The sequence below is a fragment of the Solanum stenotomum genome, unplaced genomic scaffold, assembly GCF_019186545.1.
Source record: "Solanum stenotomum isolate F172 unplaced genomic scaffold, ASM1918654v1 scaffold6101, whole genome shotgun sequence".
Lineage (NCBI taxonomy): Eukaryota > Viridiplantae > Streptophyta > Magnoliopsida > Solanales > Solanaceae > Solanum > Solanum stenotomum.
Window position 1 is genome coordinate 291 of NW_026036039.1, and position 24069 is coordinate 24359.

Sequence of the window (24069 nt, forward strand, 5' to 3'; positions counted from 1 at the left end):
TGCCAGGAATTTTCCTCATTATCAAAAATCAAATGCCCCGTTTATGAAGAAGCAGAAGTCGAAACTGGAAACCCATACAAGGATTCAAGTTATTTTACAACTTGCAACTATGTGATATTGTAAAACTTAAATTTCTAGTAAATCGGTTCCTTATCATTTTTTTCATTATATTTTTTCTCTGCTCACGTTCTTCTTCTTTTTTTATTTTAATTTCTTCTTAGGCTTTTCTCTGTTTATTTTTAATCAGTCTTCCTCTTTATATTTTTTTTCAATCATGAACCTCTAAATAAAATTCATATCTCCTCTTAATTATATACTTAACAATCCCAATTAAAATAATAATCTTCTTATTGTCATGTCTCGCCACTTCACAATTCAAAATCGACACCCAAATAAGAGAAAAGAATCTAGAGTTGTGGAGAGGTTAGTGAAAGACTCTAGAACTCCCTTGGAAATTTCCAAGAAGGCTTGAGAATTTCCCAGAATATGTAGAAAATTCTAGAGAGGGACCAAAATGTAAATATTTTAGGAATTTGTAATGTAATTTATCAATTGCATTTTAGCCCTTAAATTGTAGTATAAATAGAAGTGTCATTCATTGCAAGGCACCAAGCAAGTTGTAAAGCATTCCACATCAAGCAATATAAAAGCCTTCTTCCAAAAACTTTCTTATTCTTTCTAAATATTTCTTTACATTCTCTTAGCGATCTTAGTTTTAAAGAGCTTACTTGAACTTACAAGATCGTGAAAGACTCGTGAGTAAGTTGTCAAGTGCCGCACGGAGCTTTAGTGAGACTCTAAGTCCGTGACATTATGCTTATTATACAGGTAAATTATTTTTATCAAAATAATATATTAAAAAGACTAAACATATTCCATGTAGGTTTTCTAAATCACTAATCAATTAAACTTTAGTTTATATCCTAATTTAACAAGTCTAAAGTAAACTATTATCTCATAATCACTCCGATTAATAATCAAATATTTAAGCCATTAAATAATGAGCATGTGATTAAATACATGGGATTATCATCTAGTTATCGCAAATAAAACATGTTTATGGCTTCCTAAATTATGAAAAAAAAACACGAGGCTAACGTAAAAATAAAAAAATAAATAGGGAACATTGTTCAAGAAAAATTGAGACCTTCATGGTATACATGTCTTTTCATGATTCTAAAAAAAATCAAACATATAGTTCATATATACTTTTTTCCAAATAAAAAAATAAAAAATAAACAAGCTATGGCAAGAACGCACCTTCAAATAGTTTAGACCAAACAATGAAGAGTAACGAACAAATCTACTGATTTCCAAAGTTTAGCAAGGTTAACTTTAAGATCCACGAACTATTGGGAAAGACAATCACAAAATAAATGTGCACGACGGGGCGATAGCAGAAGAAAACTCAAATCAAAATTTTTTCTTCTATTTGAACCAAGAGAAGACAAAATAATGCAAGAATAAAACTATTTGGGCAGCAAAACAAATCAACCAAAGCAAGCAAAGCAAATCAACACATGAGCGCCAAATTTAACGTGGAAAATCTCTTCGGTGTGAAGAGTAAAAACCACAAGGCCAAAGCTCTACTATAATCAACAAGAGTTACAAAAGTATTCTCCAAAATGGTTACCAACAAAGTGCCAAACAATGAGCAACACAACTACAAGATAGCACCAAAAACTAGAGAAACAAAAGGTGCTAAAATACCCAAATCGTCTACTGTTTACGAGCAAAAATCTGGAGCTACAAGACTCCAAATCACCCTCTCTCAGTTCTCAATCAAAGATTAAGTTGAAAGGAACAAGCTGTCCAAAAATCAGCTCAATCGGACGAGAAACGAAGCGGGAATAGCAATTTGAAATTGGCTGCTACGGATTGTGCGAAAATCTGCATTTTCTCACTTTTTTCTCTATATGACTGTTCTCAAACTCTTGTGATATTTTTCAAATAAGACCTAAAAGAAAGTCTTACATATGCACCATAATATTGGGTTTATGGGCAAAAATGTGCTTGTCAAATTTGGGCTAAATTTATCCACAAAAGAAAGGAAGAAAGACCCAAAATCTTGAACTTTTATTTATCCACATAGGAAGGGAAAAAAGGCCCAAAACCCAACACGAATTTGGAACAACGAACAAAACCTCGAACTCTAGACTTAATTCACAAAAGAAAACTCACTTTTTCTTCTCTTTGCTTTTGCTATCTTTTTTTTTTCTCTTGTTTTTCTATGTCTCTCTGTTTTTCTCTTTAATGGGTGTGTGTTTTTACTTTTTCATAATATATACGATTATTATTATTTTTTAGATTAGTTAAAAGTTGAAGGATTAAAACAAATACATTAAATGCACAAGTTTTCTTTATTAAACTTTAAACATAAAGTGAGCTTATAATTTGTTGTAATTTTCAGATTTTTTTTTCATTTATTTTAAATATATCCCTACTGAAATAATAATATTTAAGTATTTAAAATTGGTATAAAATATTTATGTTTTGGTCAAAAATTAGGTGTTCACATCACCCAACTACACTTATTATTAAAGTAAATTTGACACGACAAAATAAAATACTTTTTATGTCATATAAATACGGACACCACAAATAAACAATTTTTTTTTTTTTGAAAAAACCAATATGCATCTCCTTTCTTTATTTCTCCAAAAATTCTTACCATTTGTTTATATATATATATATATAAAAGTGATGTGGCACCTCTCAAAGACCAAGGATCCTATTTATCTTTTTGTGGGTTTTTTTTGACATTTTTTCTATTTTTTTCAATTATTTTATTTTATAACATCATCTTCTTAATTCATACCTCTTCAATTACATAAATTTAAATATTATTTAATTTAGTAATATCTATAACTTCTAACCTTTCATATTCATAGCCTTCAAATAATTTAATATTCAAATTTATAACTCCTTAAAATGACACTTATAAAAACCTATTTGAGACATGTATAATAATTACCACAATAATATTGCAATAATAGGAATAATTGTATTAGTGTTTTAAAAAATTATTCAACTCTTGGTCTTTTTCTACATCTTCAACATTGCATACACGTATTCTTTTTTAAAAAATATTTCTTCGTCACTATTTGATAATCTCTATTCGATTAAGTTATGTGTTTAATTTAATTTTAGTTTTATTGTAAAGTAAAACCTCAACGACATTGTCTCACTATATCAACTTAATTCTCTCTTCTCGCAATGCATGCTATAAGAATGAAAGTTTAAATATAACTTTTCAATATTAATGAATTTTATGTGACACAAATATGTAGCAAATGAATGCCAGTACGAGCATCGAATATAAAAGAAAATCTCTAACTTTTGAATTTCGTGCACAAATATGTTCGAATATAATTCATGTATTTTTTTCTCACCATTATTTAATAAAAATATATTTTGATTTGTTTATTTTTTATCATAGAATCATTTATACGAAAAAAGACACGTAATTTACGTTCTAATAGATTTAGTATTGTTGGTTGAACCAATAATATTGCTATAAGAATCATTGGATTTAGTATGATACTATGATAATTAGATTGTTACTTAACTGAAACTCTTCTTATCAATTTATATGTTTTCGTCTTTTTATCAACAATTTTAAAATGAAATTGCAGCATGAGATTTTTTAGCAATTTTTCTGAATATATAATATCAGAATCATAACTTAATTTGTATTTCTCTTTTTCATTGTATAATTTATTAATTATTTAAAAAATATATTTAATATCTTTTTATACCTGCACGAAGCACGGACAAATACACTAGCAACAAAGATATCGAGATAGTTGGTCATACTTCAGTAAGGAAAGTTGCACACCTAATAATTTAAATATGAAACGTTTCCATTTTTTAAAGTAATAAAAGATTTAACTTGGCAATTGGTATGCATATTCATGGAAACTGCTAGCCAGTTTTACATCTGTCTTTTCTTGTGGGGCTGGTTTGTCTTCATCTCTATCAGAGGAGAGCACACATTTCCTTTCAACATGGACAGAAGAACTTCATTTTATTTTTTCGGACATGATTCTTTATATACTAATTTTTGGGTACGTGTTTAGCGCGTGTATTCCATATTATTTGTATATATTTTAATAAAGGGAAAAGGCTCAAATATGCCATCGAACTTTCAGAAAAGGCTCATTTATGCCATCCGTTAAAAGTTTGGCTCATCTATGCCATTACCGTTTAAGAAAAGGCTCATTCATGCCATTATTTTTTAACGGTGGTTTTGCAAAATCATTTTTGCCACGTGGCCAATTATAATTCGGCCACGTCATTATTTTTTTTATAATAAAAAATCAAAATTCTGAAAAAAATAATGACGTGGCCGAATTATAATTGGCCACGTGGCAAAAATGGTTTTGCAAAACCACCGTTAATAAATAATGGCATGAATGAGCCTTTTCTTAAATGGTAATGGCATAGATGAGCTAAACTTTTAACGGATGACATAAACGAGCCTTTTCTGAAAGTTCGATGGCATATTTGAGCCTTTTCCCTTTAATAAATACAAGACACTGTTGAATAAAATCAAAATCCACACTTTCCAATTTTTACAAAATGCCATATATATAACTTGAGAAAAAACTTGAAGTTCCGACTTAAGCCATGATACACAAATCACTTTTATCTCAAAATTTAATTTATGGCTTGTTACTTGTGCAAACAATAAAACCTTGAAATTCTTTAATAAACTGTCAAAATCATCTCCAACATGTTGATAAATTACAACATAAGTAATGTAATATAAATATCATATTGACGTTATTAAATTATGAGAAGATACAGTAAGCTAAAAGACTAGTTCTGAATCTAATATGAAAAATTTCAAATATTTATTGTTAAAAGACCCAAGAAAAATCAAGTATAATACAAATAGATCTTACAAATAGTTGATTTGTTTCCAAAAGAAAAATCAGAAAATTACATCCAATTAGGAATAAGACTTAACGTATAAACACATCAGGAATGTACGCAATTTTGTACCAGTCTTCTCCTATTCCCTTCTCACAACGTTTGGCCAGTGTTGGACAATACCAAACTGATAAATTTGTAAGGGCTGTTAGGTGCTGCAGTCCCTCCGGTAAACATTTTAGCATCTTACAATTTTTTATGGATAGCTGTGTGAGTGAAGTTAAACCTTTCACCCCTTCCTCGGGGAGACTCTCTAGTGCATCGCACTCAATAATATCCAGATGCTTCAAAGCATTAAGACTAGCCAGGCTGGTAGGCAGCTCTTTGAGATTCTTGAACTCAGAGATATTCAAGTATTTGAGATTTGCAAGGCATGTGAACATCTCTTCTGGGAGTGAAGTATCTTCTTCGTTATGGCCAATGTGGAGGGAAGTAAGAGCCCTGAGATTAGATATGGAACTGAAACCTATTGCATCTGACTTCTCCCCATAAGCTACCAATTTCTTGACAGAAGAAAGGGTCGGAATAACAAAAATAGGGCACCAGCGAATCTCCATCTCTTCAAGCACAGGGAATTGCTCTTCTCCTTCCTTTTTCAGCAATCCTTTCAGATTATCAAAATCACCTATAATAAGTTTTCTCAGAGATGGAAACCTTCTTCTTGTAGGGAATCCAGAATCAACATACTCCACTTCCGCAGACCCACTCCGTAACTCTAGACTTTTTAGACAAGGCAGCTCACCAAAGGGTGGTAAGCATGAGCAGTTTTTGCAACCCATGATTACAATAGAGACAACATTTTTCAAAACTGAGTGATTCATCCAGTCTGGGAGACGGATTCCTCTGAAGCCATAGATTTTTAAACAAGTCAGATTGGAGTGTGGTTTGAGGGCTTCAAGCACTTCAACTTCTTCTGATTCATATCTATTTGGTCGATCCCAAGTCATGCTTAAAGAATGCAGATTTTCTTTTGCAGATAAATTGGCTTCTTTTGCATCCATATCATTCTTCACTCTCTCAAGATGCGTGATTTCAATTGAGCCATAGAGATTCAGATTTCGTAATTCACCAAGTTGAGAACTTTTCTTCCTTCCCACTGCAAAGCAACCAAGAGTCTTAAGGCATGTCAAAGATCCTATCCTTGGTGGCATACAAGTCAATCTATAGCAACCATCAAGTAAAAGATTTCGGAGACTACCAAGTTTACTTGTTTGTTTTGGCAAACAACAAAGTGACAAGCAGGTATGTAGATCAAGAGTTTGCAGATTTTGAAGCTTGCATAACTGCTTTGGAAGACTACGAATAAAACAATTTTCAGACAAGTTTAGGTATCTTAAATGTACTAGATCTCCAATGGAAGACGGTAACTGCTTAAGTGGTAAGCCACTTAGATTAAGCACCCTCAACGAGACAAACTTTTGCAAGTGAGAACGAGAGTAAGAAGACACCACTTTTGCGAAACCAATCGACATCATATGTGGGTAATCTTTTATAATTATTTGGCGGATATTGCTGCTTGATGTGTTTGCTGAAAACAGAGATGTTGCCAAATCATGGATGAGATCATGCATCTTGAAATAAGTATTACCATATCTAACTTCAATCTCTTGGAAAAAAGACCTCAAGTATAATTCATTCCATGCTTCATTACCCACATCCTCTAGCTCCAAGTTTCTTCTCGATAAAAGAAAGCCATGTGCCATCCAGAGAGAGATTACATTCTTTTTTTCCATTTTGGTGTCCTTTGGGAATACTGCACAATACGCAAAGCATTGTCTCAAATCAAGTGGAAGATGTTGATAACTAAGCCTTAGGGCAGGCAAAATAGACATTTCATCTTGAGGTAAATTCCAAATCTCACTATCTCTCACATGTTCCCATTCTCTTTCTTCTCTCTTGAAGCGCAAAAGACCTCCAAGAGTCTTGGCTGCTAGAGGCACACCACCACTTTTTTTCACAATCTCCTTTCCGATAGCCACAAGGTTAGGACTTATTTCTTCTTGATGTCTAAATGCACGTTGTATGAACAACAACCAACAGTCGTCTTGAGACAGATTTGACAATTCATATGGTTGCAATGTTCCCATAATTGATCCAACCTTTTCAAGACGAGTAGTAGTTAGAACAGAAGAACCACTGGCTCCAACCTTCAAGACAGCTCTTAAATTATCCCACTTCTGTTGATCTTCATTCCAAACATCATCTAAGACAAGCAAGTATCTTTTTCCATTCAACAACTNGACCCATTTGCTAACACTAGGGGTGGTAAGCATGAGCAGTTTTCGCAACCTTCAATTCTAATAGAGACGACTCTTTTCAAAACTGAGTGATTCATCCAGTCTGGGAGACGGAATCCTCTGAAGTCAATGATTGTTAAAGAAGTCAGATTGGGGTGTGGTTTGAGGGCTTCAAGAACTTTAACTTCTTCTGATTCATATCTACGTGGTTTGAGGGCTTCAAGCACATCTGTTTCATGTAAACAATATGGTCCATATTTATACCAACTCATCCTTAAAGAGTACAGATTTTCTTTTGCAGATAAGTTGGCCTCTTTTGCCTCTGTATCCTTCTTCACTCTCTCAAGGTGTGTGATTGAAATTGTGCCATGGAGATCCAGGTTTCGTAGTTCACCAAGTTGACAACCTTTCTTCCTTCCCACAACAAAGTAACTTAGAGTCTTAAGGCATGTCAAAGATCCTATCCTTGGTGGCATACAAGTCAATGGACAACCATCAAGTAAAAGATTTCGGAGACTACCAAGTTTACTTGTTTGTTTTGGCAAACAAGAAAGTGACCAGCAGTCATGTAAATCAAGAGTCTGCAGATTTTGAAGCTTGCATAACTGCTTTGGAAGACTACGAATTCTAAGATTGCTAGACAAGTTTAGGTATCTTAAATGTACTAGATCTCCAATGGAAGACGGTAGCTGCTCCAGCTCAAGTTCTATGTAACTTAGATTAAGTACCCACAACGAGACAAAATTTTGCAAGAGAGGAGGAGAGTAAGGAGACACGATTTCAGCTAAACCAATGGACATCATATATGGGTAATATTTTACACTTACTTGGCGGATATTGCTGCTTGATGTGCTTGCCGAAAACAGAGATGTCGCCAAATCATGAATGAGATCATGCATCTTGAAATAAGTATTACCAGATTTTACTTCAATCTCTTGGAAGAAAGACCTCAAGTATAATTCATTCCATACTTCATTACCTACATACTCTAGCTCCAAGTTTCCTTTCGATAAAAGGAAACCATGTGCCATCCAGAGAGAGATTAGATTTTCCTTTTCCATTTCGGTATCCTTTGGGAATACTGCACAATATGTAAAGCATTGTCTCAAATCAAGTGGAAGGTGATGGTAACTAAGTCGCAGGGCAGGCAGAATAGAACTTTCATCTTGAGGCAACTTCCAAATCTCACTATCTCTCACATGTTCCCATTCTCTTTCTTCTCTCTTGAATCGCAAAATACCTCCCAGAGTCTTGGCGGCTAGAGGCACACCACCACATTTTTTCACTATCTCCTTTCCGATAACCACAAGGTTAGGATTTATTTCTTCTTGGTGTCCCAATGCACGTTGCATGAACAACAACCAACAATTTGCTTGAGACAGATTTGACAATTCATATGGTTGCAATGTTCCCATAATTGATCCAACCTTTTCAAGACGAGTAGTGGTTAGAACAGAAGCACCACTTGCTCCAACCTTCAAGACTGCTCTTAAATTAGCCCACTTCTCTGGATCTTCATTCCAAACATCATCTAAGATGAGTAGGTATCTTTTCCATTCAGCAACTCCTGAAGCTTCTTTTGAAGTGGAGCCAAGTCCATGTAACCAAGTAGTGGCCTTCCTTCAGCAGATTCTAGAATTGCCTTTATCAACCTCTTCTCATTAAAATTGTCCGAGACACAAATCCATATTTTGGGATTAAAATGCTCAATCACTCTCTGATCATTGAAGACCATTTGGGCAAGAGTAGTCTTTCCTAGTCCCCCCATATCAACTATTGGGAGGACCGAAAGTTGTTGGGCATCACTAACATAGTTTATCAGGATTTTCACTATCTCATCTTCCTCTTTGTCCCTTCTATAAACTTGTGGTTCAGTTAAAATAGAACCTGGTCCAAGCAATGTCCACACGAGAATATTGTTATATTCCAGATCATTAGGAATCGGCAGAAAATAGAGAATAATATATGCACGCCTTAAAGAGATATAGATGAGCTTGAGGAGCAGGAGACATGAGAAAATCATGCTGAGTTCCACTTGGCAAAAAGTCCTAAAACATATTTTGAAGTTTCTCTATTTCTTCTGCAATCATTTTCAGAATCTGATATGAACCAGTAACAAAACAAATTATTTTTAATTTGTTGCCGTCATTTTCAAAAGTGATATATACTCGAGCATCAAGGACGTACTTCTACTGTATTGTAATTACTGTTTTTGTCATTTTCAAATTGACGACGGGTCAGATTTTGTTTTTTTAATTAATACCACAATGAATGGTGGAGGGTTTGGCTAGACTCAACCTGTTGATAAATCATTTTTTTTTCACCTTTCGTCTAGAAGACAAAAGGAGGATGACGATTTCATCCTTATGCAAGTAATGTCCACAGTTGATGCCTAGACTATCGAGTAGTGGGCACGTAAAGTTCTTCTACAATCTTCTTAAGAACTTTAAGAAAAAGGGCACAAAATCTATAGACAGAAAATAAGTTGTACATCTATCATCAAAGGTAGTGAAGGGTTAGACACTTGAGACGAACATTTAGGAAAAATCTTTGAAACTTCCTCACACCCCAAACACACACACATGAATTTGATAATTGCCAAAAAATGAATATAGACAAAATTGTTGTAATACTAATTCAAGATGAGTACATGTTTCCCGTCTAGCAGCTTGTCTCTCTATTAATTTTTCTTGTAAATGAAAATCCATTCTTTCCTTAGCAATTGCATCTAGTTTCTCCATCATCTCTTTCATCCTTTTCCCAATCTTGTGACGGAAAGTGAAAATCCCTGGATGACAACGCCTTAGTCGATATTGCTTGAGTCTTGTTGCCTCATATTTACATTCATCTAATATGTCATCAACTTTATACGCAGCAGCATTGAGTTTGTGTAACCAGTTTTTAATCGCCTTGTCTTTGAGTTGCTTCATCTGAGCATCTTCAAGCACGGCTTGGATTGTAGAAAACCTGCTCGAAAGATTTTCAAACTCATTTTCAAAACCGAAAAGCAATGAAAGTTCCCCTTCAAGGAAAGAAGTGATATTTTCAATCACAATTTGAAGGAAAGCTTCTGCCATATGTGTAGAGTGAAATTAAATTGTTACACAATGAGTTCAAAATTGTTGCTTTGTGTATCATGAATAATTACTTGTTATAAATACATTAATAGGAGAATAATTATATATATATACTTTTCGTGTCATCAAAATTTCATATGGAATCCCAATATACTTTACTTTCCCTTTAATTTGTATGCCAAAAATGATGCCTGCCTCAGAATATTAGAAAGCAAATTTGGAAAACTTCTTTGCATCTTTAGTTGGAAAGGAATATACTAAGTTGCTTTGAGAATTGGAAGAATCATTTAGTTAGTGTTAAGAGTAGAGTAGGGCAAGTATCGCTTGGCGTTGTATTTGAAATTTGAAAAACACTCGAATCCTTTTCTACTTTATTATTACTGTTTTTAATTTAAAGCTGCCTTGTATGGACATGCCAATATCTTTACTCCTGGGGAAAGTCATAATATTACATGAGTAATCCTTTGGCATGCTAAGGCAATTCATGTAAATTTTGATACCATTTGACCTTGTCTCTGCTAGAACTAAGTATATGCTACCCTGTTAGACTTCTGTACATAGCAGCGTAAAATATTGAACTCCTCAAACATTTTTTTAATCAGGCAACTCTTTTATTTTGGGTATATATTCTTTCCAAGACGTGGCTTTAGTTTTATATTCATCCAAGATGTCATATGTAGCAACATTGAGTTTTCTAGTGGCTTGTCGTTGAGTGCTTCTTCAAGGACGGCTTGGATTGTAGAAAACATGCTTGAAAGCCTTTGGAATTCATTTTGAAAACCAAAAAGCAATACAAGTCCCCTTTGAGGAAGCAAGTGAGATTGTCTATCACAACTTTTACCAAAGCTTCAGCCATATGTGGAATTCACTATAACAATGAATATTTGTAATAAAACTGGCTTCTTTTCTTTCCCTTATTATTGATTGCCAACAGCTGCCCGCCACCTACATTTGTAGTTGAATATTCATCTCTAATATTGGTTGAATAACTTTTGTTGGTGTAATATACCACAAATACGTTGAAATAAAATGAACAAAAATGTATAAACAAATCTTTAGGCTGAGGCGCGGATATCTCGCTCTCTTTAAGGAGATTCAAGCCCGCTGCGACATAATCTACACCGATCCAGTAGTATGTCTCTTGACTTGTCCCCTCCAGGATACAACAGCCCAACAACGTGTACAACTCAAGCAACTCTGGATTAGTTGAAGAGTCCAAAAGCTCCACATAAGAACATCTTCCTTCAACATATATAAATATACTCTCTTGTATATAGTGAATATAGTTGAAGACTTAGATATTGTTCTATGTCTCAATTCTCTCTTTCACTATTACACACTACAATATTACTTCACACTTCTCATCTTTTTGAGATACTTCACAAAGGAAGAAACACCACTATTTATAGGTGAAGAAGTCTTCCATATAATGAATAGATAGAATGAGGGGTAGTAAAGTGAGTGGATAAATGTGATAGATGTTACGTGAGTTACAAGAAATTAATGGTCATATGAGTTACAAGAAACTAATGACCATGAGAGTTACAAGAACTAATGGCCATATAGGTTACAAGAACCAATAGTCATCTTCTACCACAATTTATACCCACTAACTTATGCACTTAATATTTTATTTTAATAATAAAATGCATATACACCAACAACTTCTTTTTAGTACTTACAGCATGCTAAAATACAAATTCATATGTAAAGGAAGCTGTTATTAGTTTAGTAACTAAGCTATAGTTTGCAACTGTAATATACTGTTATATTCTATCTGTTTTGATGATCCTCACAACTGCAGGGACATGGTCCCTGGCAGAGTGCTCTCGTCCAGATTCAAATGAGGTACAACTGTAAAACTGCTATGCCAGGTGGTAGGTGCAAAGTGCAGTGTACTGCACCAATAGGAAGAGCAGACGAGAATGCCCGTTTCAGTGGCTCATAAAATGCAGGGACCTGGTCCGTGGCAGAGTTCTCTCATCTAGATTTATAATGGTATACAACTGGAAAGCTGTCTTGTCAGAGGTTGGTGAGGCGTCAGCGTACTACACCAATCAGAATGGACGGGGTTGTTTGTCCAATGGTCAATAACTCTTTATGGTTGACTTAGTCAACATGACAAACAACAAATTAATTCAGAGAGCCAGCAAGTCTTCTCACGAACTCACTAAGAAAAGTTTGCAAGGGACCTGGTCCCTGCAAGACTGTGTATGTGAAAGGACGACAAGACAGCTGTCAGAAAAGTTGTCACCTCTGATGTGGTAGGTGCATGACTTTCTAGAGAAGCAAGCTCTTAGCCAATGGGCGGTCCCAAGGAGTTTGTGTCTTTCTGATATAGTCTTTTCTCCAAAAACACAAACTTAAGATTTGGCAAACAATATTACTTCACACTTCTCATCTTTTTGAATAGGTAGAATGAGGGGTAGTAAAGTGAGTGGATAAATGTGACAGATGTTACATGAGTTACAAGAAACTAATGGTCATATGAGTTACAAGAAACTAATGACCATGAGAGTTACAAGAACTAATGGCCATATAGGTTACAAGAACCAATAGTCATCTTCTACCACAATTTATACCCACTAACTTATGCACTTAATATTTTATTTTAATAATAAAATGGATATACACCAACAACTTCTTGAGTGTTAAGTTAAGGTCCCTAGATGTAGCACATTGAGTTCCAAGAAGAGTCGAATTGGAAATAGTCATTTTGGAAAGAATCTGGAAAATTTGGCAAGTATGGAGAAAAGGTGAGTTTTTAGTCAACTTTGAGCAGTCATAACTCCTACATCAGAATGATTTAGGTACATTTCCAGTTATGTATGGAAAACCCTTGGAATGATCTTTCCAACGCCGCTGAGTTTGCTTGATTCCGAGTTCGTATGAGTGAGTTATGCCCTTTGGAAGTTGGGCTGTTGGCACAGTCGCACAGGGCATTTTGTTTAGTCAAAAAATTTTAAGGGTATTTTTGTCTTTTCCCTAATCATTTCTTTGGCTTATATTGAGGTGTTAGACTGATGTTTGGATCATTTTTGTCCCATTTTAAAGAGTGAGAGTAAGAGTGAGAGTTAGGGCTTGGAAGATAAATGAGAAAGAAGAGGAGAAGAAGAGGAGAAAGGGAAGATCAAGCAAGGAGATCATCGTGGATTTCGTCGGGGGTGATCCCTATCAAGGTATGTGAGTTCTTAGTGATGGGTTGATCCTTTCCCTCACACACCAAACTCGTTTTATTTTTGAGAAAAGATTGGTCATGTTGTTGAAGTTGTTGGGTTGTGTTGTTGGTGTTGTTAGTTTGTGTTGTTGAGGTTGTTGGTTGTGTTGTTGGAAGTTCTTGTTGGTTTAGTACATGATTTGATTGTGTTTTTGAGTTGAATCTCTTGTTTGTTGAGGGATTTTATGATCCTTAGTGTTGGAGTTGAAACCCTTGAAGTTAGGGTGGTTTAGAGATGGAGAAATAAGAGAGGAAAGTTGAATTTCAGGGAAAAAGGGGCTGGGGCATCGCGCCAGCCAGCGCACCCCAGCAGGGGCTCTGAAGTTTCCCCTATGGGGCGCCGCGCCTAGCAGTGTGCCCCAGCAGATCCTCTGAGCTCCAAGGTCTGGCGCCCCGCGCCTTGCAGAGCGCCAAGGACGCCAAGTTTTTCCCGTTCTTTCCCCGCTTTCTCATGCATGTTCCTAGGTATTATACCTATGTTTCCTAGTTGTTTCCGACACTCCAAAGTACATCTAAACATCAAGAATCCCTCTATAACATGTGATCAAACACCTTGAATTCATAATTCCAATTCAAGGAAAGTTAGATTCCAATTCAAGGAAAGTTAGTTTCCAAGTCAAGTGAAGTTAGTTTCAAAGTCAAGTGAAGTTAGTTTCCAAGTCAAATGAAGTCAAGCTTAGAAGTACGTAAGTCAAAACAAGTCTTTAAGGTATTCCAAGAGTCTTCATTGAACGTTTTAACTTCTTTTTAAGGCTCAAGTTCCAAGTTAAGTATAGAGCTCCAAGTTAAGTAAAGAGTATCGAGTTTCAAGTCAAGTCAAGAGTTTTCAGTTAAGTCAAGAGTTTCGAGTTAAGTCAAGAGTCAATAGTTAAGTGCATTTCTCAAAAGTTATTAGGGAACTAAGTATTCCCAAAAAAGTTTATAAATGTTTTCACATTTAAAAAAAGAGGAAACTGAGATTTCCAAAAGAGTTTTGAGAAGTTTGAGTACTATCTCTTTTTGAGAAAAGATGAGTTTTTGCGAAAGAGTTTCTAAAACATGATTAGTATGACAAATCGAGTATGTCATCAATGTTTAAACAGTATGGTCTCTAGATATACCATCAATGTTTAAGCAGTATGAATATCCCGAGTCATCAATGATCATATTAAAATATGGTTTTGAGATGTTCTTTTTAGAAAGAGTTTTCAAGAGCCTTTGGGCCAAGTTTTGAGTAATTATCTCAACTAAAGAAAGATGTGTTTAAAACACTAATGAGCTAAAGTATTTTGGGAGTAGTCTTGAGCACCGATTTGGGGACACGAGTTCATATTAACTCAACTCTCCATAATAGCCATGTAGCCAAACATGGGATTTCTCGGATCATACTTTTTAGATTATCACGAAAGTTAAGCTAGTGGATCCATTAAGCAAAAGTTAAAGATAACTTTTTATATCACGGCAAGGTATAGGATGGTCCTTGGGCAACGTGAGGTAAAATGTTGTATCACTACTTAAGCATGTAATGGTGGTTATTGGTTAGAGAACTCCCACAGTAGAAAGAGCTTGGTTCCTCGAGAAGTTCTGCTTAGTGTGGATGGGGGTATGGGACTTCATTCATGCATTGCACAAGTAGACTTCGAAAGGAAGCATGGTATTTTCATGATATTATAAATATGATTTTTATGTCATGTTTTAAATAGTTTTGCAAGCTTTATATATATTGCATGTGTCTCATTGCTTTATACTGAGTTCAGTTATTCGTGAGTTGTATAGAGCCAAGGTAAGTTCTCTTTTGTATTATTTTCAAATTTAAGTTGTTGTTTAGCGGTCCAGCTTGCATACTCGTACATTCCATGTACTGATGCCAGTTGGCTTGCATCTTGTTATGATGCAGACGCAGGTACCCAGGATCAGCATCCAGTACGTCGTTGATCCAGCTGAGCACTCCAGAGTCAGTGGTGAGCCTCCTTGCATTTCGGAGGTCTCAATTATTTATGTTCTTAAGTTTTGTTTTATTAGGATGTTGCGGGGTTTGTCCCAACATCCATCTCAGTATTTTAGAGGCTTCATAAACAGTCAGTCAGTTAGTTAGTTTGAGTCTCTCTTTTGTGTATATATATGTAAATATTCTATTTTTAGACTTGAGTTGCCGTTTTGGCTAGATTTTATCCGTTGGTTGTTTTATAACCTTTCATTGCATTGAGTTATGCTTTTGAGATAAGTTTTCGCTGAGTTAAGAAAGCCAGGCCAAGGGTTCGCTTGGGGCCAGCAATGGTCTCCAAGTGCCGATCCCGCCCAGGGTGTAGGCTCGGGGCGTGACAAACTTGGTATCAGAGCACAGAGTTCAAGTGTCCTAGGGTGTCTATGAAGCCGTGTCAGTAAGATCTTGTTTATGGTTGTGAGGGCCCCACTTCTATAAATGAGGGACTATAGACATTTAAGAAAAGTCTCCCTTCTTTCACACTCTTAATCGCGCAATAGAACTAAGTCATAGAGATCTATTCTAACTCGTGCGTTCTCAGAATCTTTCGACTACCCATCATACTAGAGGTGGTTGAAAAGTAGCGTCAGTTCTTTGTCGATGAGTTGTTCTTAGCAAGAGTCTTGAGAAGTCATGAGAATTCAGAGGGGCTTAAGAGAAGCCCAAGAGTAAGTTTAAGTGTTCAGTTTCGGAGTAATGCCTTCTTATGAATCATGCATTTGAGCTAAAAGTGAGTTGTACTCTCTTCTCTAAGTATTGTTTCAGCTGAGAGCCTTACGAGGAGGTATGTTTAGAGCTTGGGTATGATTTTCACCCTAAAGAGTAGCATGAGTTACGAGATTATAAGCAGTAGTAGAGAAAGAGCCCAGAGTTAGATAGAGAAATATACAGAAGTTTAGTAATTTAAGTAAGGGAGATAGTGATGAGGCAAGCTATGTTATTGTAGTCATGCACCTAGTAAGTTATGAATGAGGAGTTGTCCCTTATGGATAGACTAAGAAGTGATAAGTTGTGAAGATTACATCATAAGAGGAAGAGTGTGTTATAGCTAGAAAGGAGTTAGTGATGAAGTGTTATTGTGTAGAAAATGACTAAGTGAGAGTGTTGAAAAAGAAAGCAGAGTATTCATGAGGTGTTAGATCTAAGCTAGGCTTATGATTTTGAGGGAGGTCCCATAACATTCAAAGTGGTATAGAATTATTGGGCATTGATGTATAGTGAATGAGTGAATAGTACTCAAGTTATGAAGGGAAATGTGATAGTAAATTGTGAGTATGAATACTAAGAGGTGAGGTTTGACTATTGGTCATAAGGTCCTAGTGGACAAGAGTTTCTGAATTTGTACCTAGTAGTTGTAAGTTAGTATAGTAAGCGAGCAATCATATTAATATTCATGTTTAGTCATAAACCTTAAGCTTGAATTTGAGATGAGTGTCATGACCAAAAGAAATGGCAACATGAGAGTGATGATGCTAGTCTTGAGATTTGATCTAGTAGACTTGACATAGAGTAGGTAAGGAATTAAGGTGATTAGTTGCAATAAATATGAGTGGTACAAGTGTGATTAAGTCACCAGAGTAACAAGAGCATTAAGAGGTGTACCAAAAGGGTATGTAACCAGAAGAAGTTAAAGGAAACACCTTTGAAAGAGGTCTTAGCACCACTTATAGAGAGTTTGGTAGGCATGAGATAAATTTCTCCCAAGTGTTAGATTAAAGAAGAGGTAAACAAGTTAAAGATGTGGAATAGGTCCATAGCTTTCAAGTGTTAGCTTTAGACCTAAGGGGGAGATGTCAAGATGAGAAATGGAGTCAAGTGTTTTAGATTAAGATGGTAATGAATTCAAAGCATTTGCGAGATATCTTTTCAGAGGTCATTTTAGAAATGGAGTGGTGTTAAAATGAGGAGGTTGATGTTCTTATCGTGTTGTGATGGTGGGATAGTTCCATTTAAGGTTTTTGTTGGAATGTATACGTCCACGTTTTCTATAGGAACAGGTCCTCAGCAAAGTTACAATAACAGAAAATAAACAAAGTGCTGAAAGTAAAGATTGCACAACAACTTTACGTGGAAACCTCTTTGCTTAAGGGAGTAAAACCACGACCTGGCCTGCCAGAACTTTTCAAACTTCTTTCACTAATCTTCTCCAAGCAAAAGTAAAAGCAAGTTTACAAATCGAGATTAGCCTACTAATCCCAACTCTAAGCAATACCTCCTATTACTTAGATGAGCCAGAGCAGATACAACACCACCCACTATACTAATCCTAACCAATTAATATAGACTTTTAGAGTAAGAACCTAAGTTACCCTTAACCTAGTTCTTACAATGATTCAAACAAGTTTGAAACGTTTCTTTCACAAGTGAAACGGATTTTACAATATCAGAACTATTACAAGCAAACAAAATAACAACTGGTACAAAAAGCTCTTGAAGCAATCGATCAAGTCCCTTGTTGTTCTTGAAGCTTGAAAGATTCTCTCTTTAAATAAATGAGTGAATATTGTTGTCTCATGTTTGATATATACCCTGAAGAGTTATTACCAAATGTTCAAGCAACCTCCTTGCTTCTGATTGGTGAAGTACTCTGCAGCTTCACCAACTTTTTGACGCAGACAACTTTTACAGCTGTACCGCACTTTGCCAGCTGGCAGAGTATTCATACTCTGCAGAGGACCAGGTCCCTGCACTTGTGAGGAGATCATCAAAACATCTAGGAGTATAAGCACTTATCAATTTCCCCCTTTTTGATGATGACAAACAACATGCATATCTCATCTCGTGAGTGGAATAACATTCATTCAAAACCCCTTTTGGTAGTGCACAATGCCACAATTCCCCTTTAGTTCAATGCCCCTATTCCAGTGCTCCCCCACTGTTCCCCCTTAGTTTAATGCCCCTATTCCAGTTCTCCCTCAACAAAAACTTCCCCCTTTTGACATCATTAAAAAGGTGAAGCAGTAAACATATTCAAGTTAAATGCAAGGCAATAAAGAAGTCAGGGCCTTGGGCCACACAGAACATGTGTATGTAAGCATAAAGAGAATATTAAATCACACATGAACAAGGCACTTAACAAAAAGAGAGCATCATATCATATATACTGACCACTGTAGTTTAGTCAAAACAATAAAAGACACAAGGTGAATCATAAAAAAAGACAAACAACAGGAGAAACAAGACACATTTAGGGCGGAGGAGAGGAGGGATTAAAAGTACGCATCAACAGCAATATGCACTCATTGACACTCTCATGTGCCTGTATCAGTTGCTTGTTTAGGGACTTAATGTCCTCATTTAGAGAGACATTTGTCTTCAGCAACATTGTGTTTTCATCCCTTAATTCTTTGAGCATCAGTTCGTGACTCTCACTGGTACCAGGTACCCTGGAAACGGCCTTCTGCAGTTCAGACTTCAGCCTGGTGATTTCAACCTCCTTATCGCTCATAATCTTGGTGAGATCAGTCACCTCTCTCATAAGAGTAGCTTGCTGTTCCAAAACATCTGCCACCTGAGATCTGCCCTTAGCTGGTCCCTCAATGCACTCACATTCTAGTAGAGTAGACATAGTGAACATTTGTTTGGTAATGCCAGGTACCCCTCTTCCTACTGGGACTTCAAAATGGTTAAAGACAAAGTTTAGCAAATACCCATAAGGAATTCCGTGCTTCGCATTCTTTCATGTCATTACTCTATGCATGTGTTCCAGCATAATTGCAGGGAGATTAATTTCCTCAAGCTCATCAAGTTTTTCCATGAGGAAAAGATCGGCAACAGAGGCTACTGTTCTCTTCTCAGTCCTGGGCACCATTACTTTGTTAATGAACTCAAACATTAATTGATACTCCCCTTTAAGAAACTTCTTGGGAAGGCCTGCACGCTTGACATCTCCTCGTTTGGTAGCAAGCTTCGAGAAATCACCAGATGGTTTGCATCCCTCAATAGTTCGAACTCCCACGACATGCACTCCAAGAATAATTCCCAGAGTTTCTTCATCAAGATGAATCTCCACATTCCTGATTGTCGTTATGATTCCACCACCTTCCAGTAGTTCTATTTTATAGAAGAACTCACGCACTTCAGGTTCATGTAAGTATGGAACTGGTGGTCCAAATAAATGATTCCATCCTTAAATGGTAACAGCATCAACCAAATTGGCCGTACCAAACAGTGTGTTAATGTCAGGGTCAAAGACTCTACCATTCAAGAATTTTTGTTGCTCCATATTCTCTACCTGCTCTTTTCTAGTCAAATCCTTTTCTTTGATTTGATCTTTAATCTTGGGACCAGGTCTCTATACGGGTTGTCCTTTGACTGCTTTCTTCATGTTTCTCCCTTTGCAAGAGATGTCTATTTTTTAACCTTTGCATTTTTTGTAGTAGATTTCTTTCCCCCTTTTTGATTTCCCTTTGATTTAATCCTTTCTTCCTCAGCTTCTCTCCTCGTTTTTACCACATACTTGACAGCATCTTCAGATTCACTTTCACTATTCATAATAGACAAAGGAGTAGAGGCAGGATGTTCAGTTTTAAGCCCTTCTCTTCTCCTCTTCCTAGTTCTTTCCGTGTGGGCTTTGCTTGCAGCAATAGCACTTCCCATAACCTTTTGTGCTTCGCTCCTTGTAATATACTTCCTTTTGTCCCATTTAGAGTGAGACATTTCCAACTTTCCCTTCCCTTTTCTCTATTGCTCATTTGCTCGTTCAGCAGAGTTTTCAACAATGTCAACCTCAGATGTACTTTTAATTGCTTCCAACTCAGAAACATTTATTTGAGATTGGTTTGCTCCACGCATTCCCCTTGGGCGCTATTTTAATGGAACCTCTTCTTCTTCTTCTTCGTTATCGCTTCCAACATCCAATGATTTTGGTGTTTGGTCAAAGATAGGCTCACTTCTGGGAAGGACCTGATTCGATGACTCCAACTCATGCTCCAGAGAAGTGGGTTGAACATCACCTCTTAAAAAGGCTAAGCTTTGAACGGCCACCAGTTCAGCACCAGCAGTTAGAGTCTCATTAGGTTTTACCACAGATTGTGCTTCTAAAATGGGGGATTTTTCACTAGATAGGATCAGAGTGGGAGAGCAAACCAAGGTATTTCCGGAGTGAAGAACAGGGGAGACTAAAATGTCGGCCGGCGGGCAGATGGGTTCAACCATTTCGCTGGCACCACAGACAGGGGTGGAGGGAGACTCTTCAGCAGGAGGAACAAGGAAGTTGAAAGGGCTAGGGTTTTCAACCTTTTGGGGAAAGGATATTTTTGAGGAAGACTCAGTGATAGACATTTTTTGAGGAGAAAAATGAAGAACTTGGAGAGAAGTTTAGAGAAACATATTAATTAATTTTTTTTTGAAAGGAGAAGAGAGAAGCTAAAAATAAATTCTCTAAAAAAAATTCAAATAAAAAAGGTATCGGGTCTCAATGGAGGTGACCTTTGGTATTAAAAACGACAAGACATTTTGAACTGACACGATGAATGGGCGAGAGACACGTGGCAACGATGTTTGACTTTTAGATAGTGTAGTATAAGTGATACTAACCTCTTGAGGTCTAGGTCCTCCTTTCAGTTTGTAACTCTGTCTGTGTGATTAAACATTTCCTTCAGCTAGACACACCATGAGTGTATACCTGCATTAAGGTACAGAAGTGAATTCTTTTATGATAGACATTACAACAAGTATAGATACCTTCCCTCCTTAACTTAATCAATAAGAAAAAAATTCTATCGAAAGGTCAGGTAATTTTGAGCATCCCTAGCTGCATCTTGTTTTTAATAAAGACATCTTTACTTAACGATTTTGTAAAGATGTCTGCCAGCTGGTCTTCAGTTTTACAGAACCTCATCACCACATTTAGCTTTTCAACACTGTCTCTTAGGAAGTGATGCCTTATATCTATGTGTTTTGTCCTCTTGTGCTGGACCGGATTTTTGGCCATGTTCATGGCACTAGTATTATCGCAAACGAGAGGAATAGTGTCTGTAAGTACACCAAAAACTTCCAGCTGCTGCTTAATCCATAACAATTGTGCACAACATGATGCAACAGCCACATACTCTGCCTCTGCAGTAGACAATGCCACATAATTCTGCTTCTTTGTTCCCCATGAAATCAAGGTTGATCCTAGGAAGTGTGCCATGCCTGATGTACTTTTTCTATCAACAAGAAAACCTACATAATCAGCATCAGCATAACCTATAAGATCAAAAGAGTCATCAGTAGGGTAGAAGAGGACCAGGTCCTGAGTTCCCTTCAAGTATCTCAAGATACGTTTGGCTGCCTTTAGGTGAGACTCATTTGGTGCTGCTTGAAATCTTGCACACATCCCTGCACTAAACACTATATCGGGCCTGCTTGTAGTGAGGTGCAGGAGTGACCCAATAATTCCCCTATACATGGTCTGATTGACCTCCACACCATTTTCATCTTTATCAAGTTTCACACTTGTGCTCATAGGAGTATCCAACACCTTTGCCTCAAGAAGATTAAATTTCGTGAGCAACTCTTTGATATACTTTTCTTGGCATATTGAAGTGCCTTGAGAGGTTTGTTTGATCTGCAAGCCTAGGAAGAAAGTGAGTTCTCCCATAATGCTCATTTCAAACTCACTGCTCATCAGATTAGAGAATTCCTTGCAAAGTAAAAGTGGCTCCAAAGATGATATCATCCACATAAACCTGCACAATCAGCAACTCCTTTTCTCTGGATTTCAAAAACAGTGTATTATCAATTTTGCCTCTTTTGAACCCATTTGCAAGAAGGAATTTTGACAGTCGTTCATACCAAGCTCTAGGAGCTTGTTTTAACCTATACATAGCCTTGTCTAACTTCAGCACATGATTTGGCAGTTCTGCATCTTCAAAGCCTGGAGGCTACTTGACATATACTTCTTCCTTCAGATTCTCATTCAAGAAAGCACTCTTGACATCCATTTGGAATAGTTTAAATTCTATATGTGCGGCAAATGCTATTAAAATTCTGATGGCTTCCATTCTGGCTACAGGAGCAAATGTCTCATCATAATCAATTCCCTCTTCTTGGTTGTAACCCTGTACCACCAGTCTTGACTTATTTCTAGTAATGATTCCATGCTCATCCATTTTGTTTTTGAAGACCCATCTGGTCCCAATAATGGTTCTATCAAGTGGTCTGGGGACCAGGTGCCACACCTTGCTTCTCTCAAACTGATGAAGCTCCTCCTGCATTGAATTTACCCAGTCTACATCCTTCAAAGCTTCCTTAATATTCTTGGGTTAAACAGATAATATGAATGCTGAATGTGCAACTAGATTTCTTGATTTAGACCTAGTTTGAATTCCTGAGTCAAGTGGAGAGGTGAGATTGTCTAGTGGATGTAAAGATTGATGTTTCCATCCAGACTTTTTGGTAATCTCTTCTTCTCTGTCAGCATCAGAATTGCCTTCATCTTCTTCAAGATTTTGAGACACTATTTCCTGTGATGCATTTGAGGGACCAGGTCCTTTTAAGTGTTCTGCATCATTCTCTTTTGCGCTCTGATCATCCTGCTGCTTGGTCATCAGCTCCTCAACCTCGTAGTCCTCATTGTTCTCTCTTCTTGTACCCAATTCATCAAACTTGATGTGCATGCTTTCTTCAACACAAAAAGTTCTTTTGTTGAACACCCTGTAAGCCTTGCTTGTAGATGAGTACCCGACAAATACTCCCTCATCACTTCTGCAATCAAACTTGCCTAGATCATCCTTTCCATTTTTTAGCACAAAACATTTGCACCAGAATGGCTTGAGATGAGCAATTGAAGGCTTTCTGTCATTTAACAGCTCATAAGGTGTTTTCTTGATGATTGTTCTGATAAGACACCTATTTGTCACATAGCAAGTTGTATTAACTGCTTCAGCCCAAAAATTAATTGCAAGTTCTGAATTAATCATCATAGTTCTAGCAATCTCCACCAGAGTTCTGTTTTTTCTTTCAATAATTCCATTTTGCTGAGGAGTTCTTGGTGCTGAGAAGTTATGGCTGATTCCATTTTCTGCACAAAACCCTTCAAGTATAGAGTTTTCAAACTCTGTACCATGATCAGATCTGATACTGGCTATCTTGCAATTTATCTTCAATTGGATGGCTTTGGCAAAAGTGATCAGAGTTCCAGTAGTCTCATCCTTTTTTCGCAAAAACATATTCCAGGTGTACCTGGAGAAATCATCAACAATTACAAGAATATATTTTTTACCTCCTCTGCTTTGAATTCTGACCGGTCCACACAAATCCATGTGGAGAAGTTCTAGAGGTCTGGTAGTGCTCACACCCCTTTTTGCCTTGAAAGAAGATCTTGTTTGTTTTCCTTTTACACAGGCGTCACAGTCTTTGTCATTTGAGAACTTCAGCTTTGGTAATCCGCGGACTAGGTCCCCTGCAACAAGCTTGTTAAGTAAAGAGGTACTTACATGACCCAGTCATTTATGCCAAAGATTTACATCGTCAGTTTGAGCACTCAGATATGACAGGCTGACTCCTTCAATAGAATCAAGATCAGCAACATACATATTCTTGACTCTTTTTGCAGACATCACAATTTTCTTAGTTGCACAGTTTGTAACCACATAGCTTTCAGACATGAACTTGACTTCATTTCCCTTGTCACAAATTTGTGAAGTGCTCAAA

The 24069-nt window shown here is 36.6% G+C and overlaps 3 protein-coding genes across 3 annotated transcripts; all 3 read right to left on the bottom strand.

The window, feature by feature from the left end:
* Positions 1-4811: 4811 nt before the first annotated feature.
* LOC125852821 (putative disease resistance protein RGA3) lies at positions 4812-6170 on the bottom strand. The gene has a single exon (XM_049532508.1). It carries the CDS (start codon positions 6084-6086, stop codon positions 4968-4970), a length of 1119 nt encoding a protein of 372 aa, XP_049388465.1. The 5' UTR covers positions 6087-6170; the 3' UTR covers positions 4812-4967.
* Positions 6171-6186: 16 nt separating this feature from the next.
* Positions 6187-8693, bottom strand: LOC125852818 (putative disease resistance protein RGA1). The gene is made up of 3 exons (XM_049532506.1): positions 8600-8693; positions 6279-7034; positions 6187-6231 (listed from the first exon to the last, which is right to left on the bottom strand). The coding sequence occupies exons 2-3, from the start codon at positions 7020-7022 to the stop codon at positions 6187-6189; spliced, it is 789 nt and encodes a 262-aa protein (XP_049388463.1). The 5' UTR covers positions 7023-7034; positions 8600-8693.
* Positions 8694-8703: 10 nt separating this feature from the next.
* Positions 8704-10252, bottom strand: LOC125852824 (disease resistance protein RGA2-like). The gene is made up of 2 exons (XM_049532511.1): positions 9823-10252; positions 8704-9059 (listed from the first exon to the last, which is right to left on the bottom strand). Exons 1-2 carry the CDS (start codon positions 10247-10249, stop codon positions 8704-8706), a joined length of 783 nt encoding a protein of 260 aa, XP_049388468.1. The 5' UTR covers positions 10250-10252.
* Between the last annotated feature and the right edge of the window lie 13817 nt (positions 10253-24069).

Coding starts and splice junctions, on each gene's coding strand:
- LOC125852821 (XM_049532508.1), bottom strand. CDS start 6,086: ATGCCACCAAGGATAGGATCTTTGACATGCCTTAAGACTCTTGGTTGC.
- LOC125852818 (XM_049532506.1), bottom strand. CDS start 7,022: ATGGGAACATTGCAACCATATGAATTGTCAAATCTGTCTCAAGACGAC. Junction 6,232..6,278: donor CGTCTTCCATTGGAGATCTA/GTACATTTAAGA, acceptor TTTTATTCGTAG/TCTTCCAAAGCAGTTATGCA.
- LOC125852824 (XM_049532511.1), bottom strand. CDS start 10,249: ATGGCAGAAGCTTTCCTTCAAATTGTGATTGAAAATATCACTTCTTTC. Junction 9,060..9,822: donor AGCTGCTAGACGGGAAACAT/GTACTCATCTTG, acceptor TGCTTGGACCAG/GTTCTATTTTAACTGAACCA.